The 12,742-nt window shown below is 42.6% G+C and overlaps 1 protein-coding gene across 1 annotated transcript in view; it reads left to right on the top strand.

The window, feature by feature from the left end:
• Positions 1-12,742, top strand: part of cep350 (centrosomal protein 350) — a gene marked incomplete at its 5' end in the record, with an annotated part of 44,001 nt that overhangs the window by 16,072 nt on the left and 15,187 nt on the right. The window contains 14 exons of the mRNA XM_079996606.1: positions 717-1,447; positions 1,880-2,001; positions 3,499-4,517; positions 5,256-5,418; positions 5,596-5,753; positions 5,929-6,115; positions 8,466-8,677; positions 8,837-9,000; positions 9,228-9,320; positions 9,486-9,626; positions 9,813-9,940; positions 10,528-10,754; positions 10,958-11,169; positions 11,837-12,115. Of these exons, the coding sequence (XP_079852732.1) occupies positions 717-1,447; positions 1,880-2,001; positions 3,499-4,517; positions 5,256-5,418; positions 5,596-5,753; positions 5,929-6,115; positions 8,466-8,677; positions 8,837-9,000; positions 9,228-9,320; positions 9,486-9,626; positions 9,813-9,940; positions 10,528-10,754; positions 10,958-11,169; positions 11,837-12,115 (3,836 nt within the window). The remainder of the gene's footprint in view (positions 1-716; positions 1,448-1,879; positions 2,002-3,498; positions 4,518-5,255; positions 5,419-5,595; positions 5,754-5,928; positions 6,116-8,465; positions 8,678-8,836; positions 9,001-9,227; positions 9,321-9,485; positions 9,627-9,812; positions 9,941-10,527; positions 10,755-10,957; positions 11,170-11,836; positions 12,116-12,742) is intronic.

The raw sequence follows: 12,742 nt of genomic DNA, 5'->3' as shown, positions 1-12,742 counted from the left end.
ATACTCTTATGTGACAAATGACTATCCAGAGCTATGTCATTAAAATAGGAGTTAACACAGGTTCTTTAGCAGCCCCAGCCTCTTGTTGTTTGTCCCTTTGCACATCTAGCGAACACCGTCTGTCAGTGACCGGAAGAAATAGAGACCGGCTGTTTTTGGTTGGCCGCACAATTGTAACATTATCTGATTTGCTATCCTTTTCCCCAGAGCAGGAGGCATGTACCATGTGTAGTTGAACAGTGGGGTGTTAAGATGACTCTTAATCATTACAACTCAAGCCAAGTTTATATATATATATATATATATATATATATATATATATATATATATATATATATATATATATATATTCAAAAAAAGTCACTCTGCTATGAAAACCACCATGTCCTGGATTAAATACTGTACAAAATTTTAGTTCAGCCCAGATTAGAGTCGCCTTGGTAGTCTTCAAATCTTCACTTTTAACACATGTGCTCTCAAGCCAGGAGGTGTTGCATTGTCACTTGGCCACGGAGCTGCTCAATTTATTTGGATGATTCAGTATACATGTTTAGCATCTCCACCCTGGTAGCAAATGAAAGCCTTCCCCTCTCATTTTGGTGTCTTTCTTCTTTGATGATCCCAAACTGCCCACTCTAAACTATGATACACATGTCTTTCAAAACTCAAGCTTTTAACAAGTTATTAAACATACCCATCACTACATCCCCTTCCAGGTCCCATTCACCGCTCCAGCTCAGACCCCCGTTCAGAGCCAAAGCAGCTCTCCCGCCCCAGCATCTCAGAGAGGCAGGTCGGTAGTAGCCGAGAGAGATCCAACTCCAACTCCATCCATCCGCCAGCTCCGTCAGCTGAGGCTCAGGACAAAGCCCTGCCGGATGCGGGGATGTTGTCAGCAGACATTCAGGGCATCCTGGACAATCTCAAGATGGAGTGCAGAGCAGCTGAGGAGGAGGAGGAGAGGGAGTGGCAGAGGTCGCAGGGAGGGCACAGCACTAGGAGAGGTAGAGGTGGATCGTGGTCAAGAACAAGGACCTCCGTCTCTGACTTGGGGAGCACCGCACCTGGTGGTGGTGCACGGAGCTCCCGCAGCGCCAGCCCCCTAAAACGCCAACCAACACTCCCCGCCACCGTAGAGGCCGGGCAGAAAAAGCGCCATTACAATGCTGACACCGTCCGCCAATACATCGTCCGGCAACAGGAGGAGAGGAAGAGACGCCAGACTGAGGAGAGGAGGGCACAGAGGGAGGAGGCAGAAAGGAAGAACCAGAGACTGCAGGAGCTCTACAGGAAGCAGAGAGGAGGAGCCAAACCCGCAGCCCTTCCCTCTCAGGGCCCTGTGGCAATCGTACAGAAGAGGTTACAGGAGACGTACACCAAACTGCTGCTAGAGGAGGTCCAGCTGGGAGCCACACAGACTACTCCCATACCCAGTATCAATGAGCTGGTAATTACAAAACAATGCTCCATTAACATGATATGAAACCTAGAACCTAAAATAAATAAATATTGCAAGATGATTCAATTCTATCATTTCAATTTCTGAATCTAAAAATTGTAATATCGATACTTTTTTTAGTAATGTAATTAATGTAATGTAATGAGTAATGACACCGTTTTCTGCTTAAATTAATCCTAGTCACAAATTAATTTAAATATTTAATTTATTTATTAGACAGCAATTATTTTGTGCAAGGTTTTTGTAATGTACGTCAGATGGTATACTGAAAAATCAATACTGGAAAAAATATACTGAAAATCAAATCATGAGACTCTCCCAATACCCAGCCCCAGTGCTACTAGTCCATGCAAGGTATTTCATGGACTAGCCAAAGAAATCCAACAATGGGTGAAATGCATACTGATGTCTGTTTTGCAGTTGCGGCCAGTGTACCAGCCCTCAGGGGAGTCTGATAAGGAGAACAAGAGACTAGAGCCCCCCCAGAGTCCTTCCAGCAGTGACTTGTCTTTATCTGAGCAGCCCCCACCATCGCTATCCAGGTAAACCTTACACGCACATCTTCCCACCCCCTCGATCCAGGTTACACAAATATAAACCCACAAAGAATCATCATAGTTTTTAATTATCATTATAATACCCAATTATGTACACCGCCACCGTCCAGGTTTTAAAACCTGAAAGCAGTTACTGCAGGAATCGCTTACAGAAAAGAGAGTACAAACACAGGACATAGGGGGAGAAAATACCTCTTCTAATGTGATGCATACTTCTTTGTTACTCCTTACAACATTGTCAATGGAAATTTGTTTTTTGAGACATGACATGAGATGGTTGACAAATTGAGAATTGTCTCACGTACTTATGCTACATGATGATTTAAATTTTTTGTAAAATTAGACTGAATGTTAGCACCACAATTTGGCAGTGTCACGGAAGTGCTCCCCAATATAAAGTATCCCCCTGGCTCAAAGAATAAAATAATTAAGCCCCATTTTACCTGGTTGTTTTTCAGCAATTGCACTTCTGCAACAAAACATTGAAAAGTCTTTTTTTCTGTTCACATGTGCAGCAGTCCCCAGCCTGAGGCACCTGTGCACCCAGATAATCTCAAACTCTCTGAGAAAACTCTCTGAGTCTTTATCTTTTTTCCCCATCTACTGTAAATAATGTGGAAGACATAATTGCTGGGTATCACCTGACACTATAAAACAGAGCAACTGTTTGTTTTCAAACACTTTGTTTCCATGGTTACCTCTTGAAATCGCAAGCCTTATGGCCTGGCCTTTTAGCACAGGATGAGTTTGAAATAGGGGCCATTTACAGATCCCGATTTAGATTCAAGAAAACAAATTTTGTTGTCGACTACTTGTCAGATTTTATTCCACTTGTTTACCAAGTGGAGTAAACATAAGTGCATGTCAACATTGTGAATAGTTATTGCATAAATATCTGTAGTCTCAAGATACATGATTCATCGTTTTACTGTTTTTCCTGTTTTACCTCCTGCAGCTGACTTTATTCTGGAGAGATATCCCTGTTTGCTGTAGAGCTCTGATTGGAAATGAAAGTTACACTTTATTTATTTATTTATTTTTTTAAACCTGGTAGGCATTTTTGGAACATATGACCATGGCAGTCAAAGTGCACTGGGGAGTACACATTGGTATGAATAATATATGGCCCTATCACAATGTTGATGTTTTTGTCTGTCCTGTGAGGATACTGTTGTCACATGCAGAGCTTGTGGGTTCATATGTATGACATTTTGTTCATTGTACATCAAAGGCATTTTGAAGTGAGAGGCACGGTTATACAAACACACACTATCACACGTTAAGCTCGTGGTTCACTGCCTTGCTGAAATAAACCCTGCCACTAGATGTTGACCAAGAATGTTCACTCCTCGCCTGGTTCACTTGTTCCCATCAGCTTTGATGCATTGAAACGGCAATCACTCAGTGCTATTCCCAAGTAATTTCAATCACAATTCGTTGTTTAACAATATTCTGAAATTGATCTCCCCCGCCCTATTGTAGGAATGATTTGGATACAGGAGTTCCCTTCTGGCTTCAGCCTGCCACCAACAGCAGCACTTTGGCTCCACCTGGTGACCATCTCCTCTCTGAGTTATTAAGGCTTGAGAATGGGGGGGCTACTGGAGGACATGAACACAGTCAGCAACCAACCACAGAAATTTCCAGTATGCCCCGAGCCAATATGTCACGAATCCAAGCTCTGAAGGCCAAAGCTGCATCCCTCTCCAACCGTATAGAGAGCGAGGCGCGGAAACTGGCTGGTGAAGGGATCAACTATGGCTCTGCAACGACAATGGATGTGGATGTGTTTTTGGCTCCTCAGCCCTCTCAGATTACCAAGGATGATAGGCGATGGGCCAGTGCAGCCAGCCCACCTGTCAGGGAAATGACCATGACTGCCGTGACTAACACCAATGACCTCGCTAAGAGAATCCAGAGGATCTTAAGCAATACAGGACAGAGCTCCTATGATGGGGAAGTCTTACCTGGTGTAGGTGACTTGCACTCCTTTGGAAGGCCTAAAGAAAAGAGCGGTGCTCAGGCCAGCGTCACTCGCCACCTGCAAGGAGGGAGAAAGCTTTCCAATAGCTTGGAGAAGGTGGAGAGGACTGGTAGGGGACAGGTGACAGCATATGAAATGGACAATGATGTGGAAGAGGGGGAGATGGAAGGGAGACAGAAGACAGACATCCATGACTCAAGTGGGGGTTCCATCAGTGAGGGCCCTCTTTCGGGGAGGAGTGAGGGGACTCTTTCGGGGGACGACACCAGCCCTCCTCACCCCTACAGCAAACGTACATCTAAGATGGCAGATCGCCTGGGTGCTGTGGACTACTGTGCAGGTCAAAAAAGGGATGAGCAGCCGCTATCCCAGTTCCAGAGGGAGGCAGAAAATAACTCGATCATCACTTCCCCCATTACTAGGAACAGCAGCAAAACAGTGTGGGAGGAGCTAAACAAAGGAAGCCCTCTCAGTGTCATCAATATTTTTACTAAGAACCTCCCGAGCCAAGTTAAAGGTTAGTCCCTACTATATTACTTCTTAGAGGTGGTCTCAGATGATTTAAGGAGACCAGCCACATTTACAATAAAAGACATTCACTGTAGTGCTGTGATATGAGACTAGATATTGTCTGCGAACATAATATGATGATATATTTAAATGTTGTCTTTAAGGTTGCATTACATTGAATTAATAAAATTTTCTGAACTTCATAGACTTTAGTTGTTCTAATCAATGCATTTAACTGCTTGCCATAATATCCACATTATTAATGATTGTTTCTCAAATATTTCTGGTGTGTACACATCTGCCAGGTATTTGGCAAAAACTACTAAGATGTTTGATTTTGTCAATGTCACTCTGTCGTAATTCACCATTACCATCAGCCAACAGCGATCCAACCAATAACCTTTAGTGAAGGGAATGGATAGATATGGACTTACGGTAGATATGGACTTGTAATATTTATAGTGGTGATTTATATACTCCTTATTATTCCCCCATTATAGAATCCAGCATGCTTCTGTGTGCCAGAAAATCGAATCTCTATGTGGTCCTGTCCTCCTGTTCGATATGACGCTTGGTTTCCCATATTGATGCCCTGTTTTAGCATTGGTATCGTATCGACATACAATGCCAGTATCAGAATTGGCCTGTTCATAGTGAAGTTGTCTGGTATACATGTATTGCTTAAAAAATTGTATCACAGTCATTTGCCTCATTAAAGTGATCACCCTTGTTGTGTATTGTGTAGTGACTGAGGATCAGCAGGAGAGGAATTCTCCTTTGGTTCATTCCTTTCCGTCTGGAGCAAGTCCCGGTGACTCAGCCGCCTACGAAGATGACTTTGTGTCTTCTCGGAGCAGTGGAGGAAGCGGCCAATCAAAGAAAAGATATAATGGACATAGGCAAGAAAAGTAAATTAACCACTAGAGGGCATTCATGTCATGCGGTTGAAAGTCAATTTATTTATTTATTCAAGTCAGTCAAGTATTTAATGGCACAAACTCTTCATGTGCCAAAATATTTCATGTTTTATTTTAAACCAAGATACTAAAAAGAGGATTTTTAACTTAATAATTTCTCTCTGCCAGTGTGAATGCTCACTTTGAGGAGCTGATAAGGAGGTCTCCTTATGAGAAGAGGATGCAAGATCTCAACTCCCCCCACTCATCCCTGCACTCGTCCATTCAGTCACCTCATCTGTCGTCCAGCTCATCGCCGCTCTCAAAGGGCTCTGCTGGAAATAGGGGTGAGAACGCTGATATTCTGGCAGAACACTCCATATTCCGTACAATTTTACAGAATTGTAAATGTTTACTTACTGCTGTTTTTGGCTGATATTGTCAAGCGTTTTGGGGGACAAGCATTTTGTGAACTACTACTAACTACTCCTGCTGTCAAACCGGGTTATCTTGCCTGTGCAGGTGCAGCATCGGACCGAAGTGATGCTACCCTCGTGGAAGAAGGAAGGAGCCCCTGCTCTCCCCGCTCAGAAGCCCTGTCTGCTGACTCCAGGAAGAGATACTCAGAAAAGACCTCTGCCCGCAGCCAGACAAGGACCAGTCACTCTGACGGTGCACCAGGGGGAGCCTCAGGACCATCTCTCCAAAGGTAACCCACTTTTGGCAGACCATTATCAATACAAAAGTCTTTTACCTTTGTGTAGTGGAATTAGGGCTGTTAGCCATTAATTGACATTGAACATAGCAACATAATAATGGACAGTCCCAACAAATGCAACACATTTGCATTCTGTTCATTACAACAATTCTCACAGTGACTTGAAATTGCCCTTCAATTTGATGGAAATATATTATTGCTGAATATAACGATTTTACAAAATGATTGCGATCAGCTCAAAAAATTGTAATCAGACAGATTATGTAATAATTGTGACTTCTTTAAGAGAAACAGGGCTCACATAAAATTCTAAATCAAGCCGTTCCTCCTTTTCTCAATCAATTTCCCATTAAGAACCCCTCACATGGTTCAAGTGCATTTGTGTAATAGTTTGGTACGTTGAAGTCTGGATGGTCAATGGAGATTCCCAGAAGTTCGGGTTTCCCTGACCTCAAGCTGCCCGCGCTATTTCCTGTCTTTCTTTCCCAGGTTCCCTTGGACAGGCACTGCTTTGTGAGAAAAGTGTCACTCAAAAAAATTCATATTGTGCAGTCTAGGTGCACTTAACTTCCCATCGGAAAGTAGCGTTCCAGTTGCCTTTCCTTTCCCTGCTGTCATTGCCTTTTCCTGTTTGAGCTAATTACTAGTTTAAAGGAAATCATCTTGTTAGTCTACACAAGCCACAGGAATTTTACTCCTAAGTATTTTAAAGTTAAGATTAAACCGGGATCTTATCCTATGCTGGAGGTCCATGTATGTGCAACTGGGATCTTTTCAGCAGTATATAGCTATGAGGCATGCCTTTTGTTCCCATCCCAAATATTCAATGACCTCCATCCGCTTGGCTGTACAGTGATTAATTTCCCCAAGGTTAATTTATCTGAGCATGAGCAAGTGCTAGCTATTAGATGTTGCATAGAGATCTCTAGCTGACGCTGCCAGACCAAACGTTGTGGCTGGCTGTTGTGTTGAAGACTTGAGGGCTTAAGCAGCAGTGTGGACCCAGCAGCAGGAGGGGAACACAGGGCCTTTTGTTTCAGGGGCCTGCAAGGTGGTTGGTCAGGGCAGCCCGTTTCACCGCAGTTTGGGCATACCGCCAAGGGAAAAGAGAGTTTGTTGCCCCCCCCCCCCCCCCCTCAGTGGTGACATTCAATCTATTCAGGGGCATGTTCCTGAAACCCAGGTGGCAGATTCCTGCCATACCTCGAAAACAGTCTATCTTCCAAGGTGATGGCAAGACACTCAAAGTTAAGACATTCCCGTCTTTCATTTTAGAGGGATCACTCTTGGAGCTGTCCTACAATGATTCACTCTTTCTCTCAATGATGACAACAAATGTTGATTATAATTTGTGTAGAGATAGCACATTCATTACTTAGGTCATCACAATGTTTTTGGGGTCATTTGATAAGTAACCATAGACACTATTTCTTGTTTGTTAGAGTCTTTGTCAGCAATGAGGACGCTATTGTCAGTGGCACTAGAGCCAGTTAAGAAAATGAATGTATATCCTTTTCCCTTTTAGACATCCTCTTTGGCCTGGGATCCAGCCCTGAGCAGCAGCAGCACAATATAGCTTTTGATTAGTGCTCTCTGTGCTTCATGCATTAGGGTTACACTGTTTCACTTGGCTCCAGACTCTCCTGAGCAATGGGTCTCTTTTTCTTTAACGTTTAACAAACATCGCACTCCATTTCAAATTGATACCACAGGATGTAAAGCTGTCATTGACACATGAACTAAAGCAAAATGATCTTTTGTTGAATAGAATATTGTCACATTATGTTGCATTGCGTTATTTGCCTTCGCTTCAAATCACTGTCAATGTTCTTATTTCTATAAACAACTATTTGTGCAGAAATACTGCAAACCTAACCACTATGGGTGATATCACATTCAGAGCTGTCACAATTATTACATAATCGGCTTTGTAAAACGATTGGATTCCATAATCCAGGTGGATTTAAAACCAATGTTCTAAATGTTTAGATAAATAGAATGTAAATTGGGTGCGTTGGTTTGAGGTAAATTAACTGTCTACCTGATTTTTTTCATCTTTGTTCAATAGATAACTCATATGCAAACATGTGTCCACATGTTTGCATATGAGTTATAGTATATTATTACACAATTATAAACTACTATGATAGTGACATAAAATGAACAATGCAATTCTTTGTATCACAATTAATCGTTAAAAACAAATGTCTCACTGTGGCAGTCCTGATCACAGTAGCAAATAGCTTCCATTTGTTTAAAGTATACTCTTTGCTAAAAAAATAGCTAAATATTTTATTACGATTTACCTCCACATTTGTTTGTTTCCTCATCCCAACTCTAGCTTGGGGGTGGACAGCCCTGGCTTGGGTGTCTCTGGCTCTTCTGCTGCCCCCGGGTCTCCACCAGGGGCAGCATCTCCAGAAGTTTCTCTTAGAAGTGGCTCCTCTCTGGATGCTGGCCTCGGTCTGGGAGCTGGAGCTTCAGCACATGCTAAGAGCCGATCAAACGCTGATGCGCATCCCCCAACGCTGAGTAATAGAGCCGAGACCACAGGTAATTATACCATTTTTACCGATCTACAGAACTGACAGTCATTTGACTAACCCTTGCTCCATTAAAACTTTCCTTTGTTTTGATAAACTAAAAATTCTCTGCCAATAAGCTGAAACTCTCATTTACTATTTTTCAACTGTTTAACTCTTTGCCTCTTAGGTGAGCTGCAGTATGCTCCTGGTGTCTTAAAGCAGCGTATGAGCGCTGAGCTCAGTTTCCTTGAGTGCATTGAGGAGTCGATGCGGCAGCTGGGAGATGTGGAGAGATTGAGGGGTGTTTCCATGGCTCAGCAGGAGAGTGTATCTTTGGCCCAGATTCTTAAGGTGAGGGAAGAGTTGGGAGCCCAGGAGCCATGTGCTTGGTATACGCAGAGAGATCCTCATAGGCATCACTCTATAGCATTGATCAAATATTATTTCTGAACATTCCCTGGCAGCTTTGAGCTGCTTTCTCTCCTACTTACATTTTACATTTGAAAGTCTTCAATTTTAAATGGCACTGTTAATATTGACCCCTGTGTTGACTTGACCCCTGACCTTCAAACCTGCAGGCTCAGCAACATCGGCATGACCATGACCTGTATGAGCTGAAGATCAAGGCTGAGAGGGAAGCTCTGGAAGAGACCAGGCAGAAGGCAGCCAAGGTATATGAACACACGCAAAATCCCCTAACCCAGGCAAACCCTGGGCAGGGGGACACTGGGGTACTGGCCGAAATGTATTTTCTTCAAGTATGTGAATAACTTGCCCATGTGTTCATCTCTTGTGCTTCTGTGTGTGCGCTCATGTGACTGTGTTTGCATGTCCAGGCCCGTGCAGAGCTCCAGGAAAAAATGACAGTGACCCAGCAGGAGACCCTGGGTGCCCTCCAAGAAGCCACCGTTAAGATGCTGAGTCAGCAAGCTGAAGCAGTGCACTACACGGTTGATGCAGCCCGACACATCAGAGAGGTCAGCTCTGACTGCTTAACTCTTTCCATGTAACAATGTCCTTAAGGTAATCTGTTACGCACACTCTTTAATGAATCAGTGAACATGGAATGAGGAAACACATCCGTTTACTTTGTCCACACAGCAGCCCAGCAGTTGCAATTTATTGAAATACAATGCTTGGCTCAAGACAATTTTGTCTTTCAGATGACAGAGTTAACGCGCTCCCAGGTATCCAGGGTTGCTGCTGCTCCTACCACGTCTCTGTTTGAACGGCAGAAAATACAGAACGGCTCCTTCACTCAACCTCAACAAGCCACAACTTACACTGATAGGTAAACTGGAAAAAATGGTATAGTATATATTACAACTCTCTGGGTCTCTCATGTCACACACATAGCTGATGGGTTTTTTTCTTTCACTTATTCTGCTTTATTAATCGTATTAACTAAGATAAAAAAGAAAGGAAAATAAGTCCAGGAAGTAAGCAGCATAGCGCTTGTTTGACAAAAGCCTGGTCTTTTTTAACTCAAAGAATCTAGTATGTCTATGAATTTTGCCCTTGCTTTTTCACACCCAGAGCATAACTGAGCTGTGCCCATACTGACAAAATCAAATGTCACATTATTTTTGGCAAATACCTCGATATTGATCATTTGAAGAACAAAATAAAATGAGGGTGCTTTCATAAGATATTTACGCGCAAAAGATATTTTAGTAAACAGACAGAAAATAGGGAGGCAACATTTGACTATCATAATAACAACCAAAATCCCAGACGGTATATAGTCTCAGTATAAATATATATTTTTTAATATATCACCCAGCCTTACTCATACTTTTTATATAATATTTAATGTTACGGTATTGTTTTCCATATTTTGAACTTTTTTATGTAATTTTTCTTTGCTCTCATCTTCAGTGGAGGAGACAGTAGCAGCCTGAGCCCACCACATGCCTCATCAGAACGGAGGGAGAGGCGGCGAAAAGACGGAGGCCAAGAGAACAGGCGAAGAGAGACTGACGAGGAGAGGAGTGAGTCTGTGAGGAGGGAGAAGGAGGCAGGCAGCAGCTCTGTAGAAGAGGATCCCATCGCTGCAAACAACTCCCTTCACAGTGAGAGCATCCGGTCTCTGGTGGATGAGAAAGGTACCGGGGAGAGAATATGTAGCCGTTAATATAAATTGGTTATCCCTCATATGTAGGAAGTATAAAATATGGAGAATATAATCTTACAGATAATGAACTCTAAACAATATTGGTCCAACATATGGCCACTAACTATACCACAGAAACCTTCCAAATGTCATAATTGTACAAAGACTTCTTACACTACGTCTTCCCCTCAACAGACAGCACATCAGTGGCGACAGAATACTCCCTGAAGTTTGACGAGTCCATGACAGAGGATGAGATTGAGGAGCGTTCATTTCGATCTCTCCTGCCCTCTGAAGCGCACCGCCGTGGCACCTTGGAGAAGAAGCCCCGCCCACAGGAGGAATCTGAAGAGGAGACCGCCAATCACGATAGGACATTGATCTCTGTATCACAGAATAGCTCAAAGGTGAGAGGGCAGGACATTCTTCCTGCACACTAACATGCTCATGACTCACTGACTGAGTCACTGTTTGCCACCAGGAGGAGTTTGTACACGTCCTGAGTTTTCCATTCTCAGTGTTTGCTAACTGCGTGTGTAAACCTGGTAATCCAAGATGTCTGGATGTTGCACATTGATGCTTTCTTTTTCTATTTTTGTCCATTATTCACTCTCTTTTTCCAATACTGATACTGAAATTTTGAGTATCTGCCAATACCATCTTCAACAACTAGTAAGCTTTAAATTAGCTGTTTTTATTGATATGCCATAGATAGTGGTAAATGGCCATCTGCCATACTCAAAATGCTCAAACGCTTTACTACCTTATAGGAAGAAATACAGAGCTACCACCATGGCTTGTACAAAACCTATTTTTTTTTTCTTTCTTTTATTCAGTGAAAATGATCAGAAGGATCAGATACTTATTAACAGACCAGATTCTTTTTTCTTATTCTTATTTTTCCCTTTTTACATTTTTATCCTATGACATCTGATCCAGCATTTTTTTGGTTGGTATTTACATTCATATTCAAATCAACCCAAACCCTCTATCAACCGGACATGTGGCGTATCTATTGCCCTTGATCTTCACCTTTGATGCCTTACTTCTGATCCTCATCCTCTTCTCCGTCAGCATCAGGACGCAAGCATGGCTTTCTCTGGCGGCCAGGACAGCTTCTCCCAGTTCACCATGGACATGGTGCGTCAGTACATGAAGGATGAGGATGTGAGGCTCCAGCACCAGAGCTCCCTGTTGTGCCTCCGCCAAAAGGCCCTCAAGGAGAAGACCAGAACGGAGCTGGCCTGGCTTGAACATCAAAAGAGGAGGCTGAGGGACAAGGGGGAGGACGACAAGATGCCTCCCATCAGGAAGAAGCAGAGAGGCCTGCTGATGAAGCTACAGCAGGAGCAGGTAGCCCAGGGAGGAGCTTGTTGTGTAGTGTGCAAATGAGGAGGCATAGTGTGGGTACACATACGTGTTAGGCAGAGAAAACTGTTGTGTGGACAACATACTGTATATTTAATATTTATTTTTGATTTGACTTTTAAGGAATCTAGGTGAAAAATGCATACATTATTGAGTTGAGTTTGTTACTGCACCAAATCACCTACATTAAGGGAGATTTTCATTTTTAACATTGAATACAATTCTCTCCGAGAAAAGGAAAACGGCACTAAGAGTTTTTTCTTTATTTTCTATTCTGACCAATTGAATTTGATGCAACAAAAATTTCACCTTTAAGCACACTTAAGTACATATGCAACTGAAAAAGTTATTTTTATTTCCCTCAAGTAAATAAATGAGTGTGCCTCTACTGCATTGATTAAGAGCATCGTACAACACATTCAGCTCACGACATGATGCAAATCCCCATTTATGAGATTGACATGATTACATGTACAATTTTTCCTTTTCAGATACTTTATTCAGCCCTTCCCTGTGCATTCCCTGCACCAACATCATTGCAATCCCTAAAAAGCACTCTTTTGTAATTTCCTGACATTTGTCACAAAATAAGAAGGATTATGCATATAATGG

Source organism: Zeus faber (assembly GCF_960531495.2).
Source record: "Zeus faber genome assembly, chromosome: 1".
Taxonomy (NCBI): Eukaryota; Metazoa; Chordata; class Actinopteri; order Zeiformes; family Zeidae; genus Zeus; species Zeus faber.
Note: the sequence above shows the minus strand (reverse complement) of the source record. Positions and strands in the feature narration are given on the sequence as shown.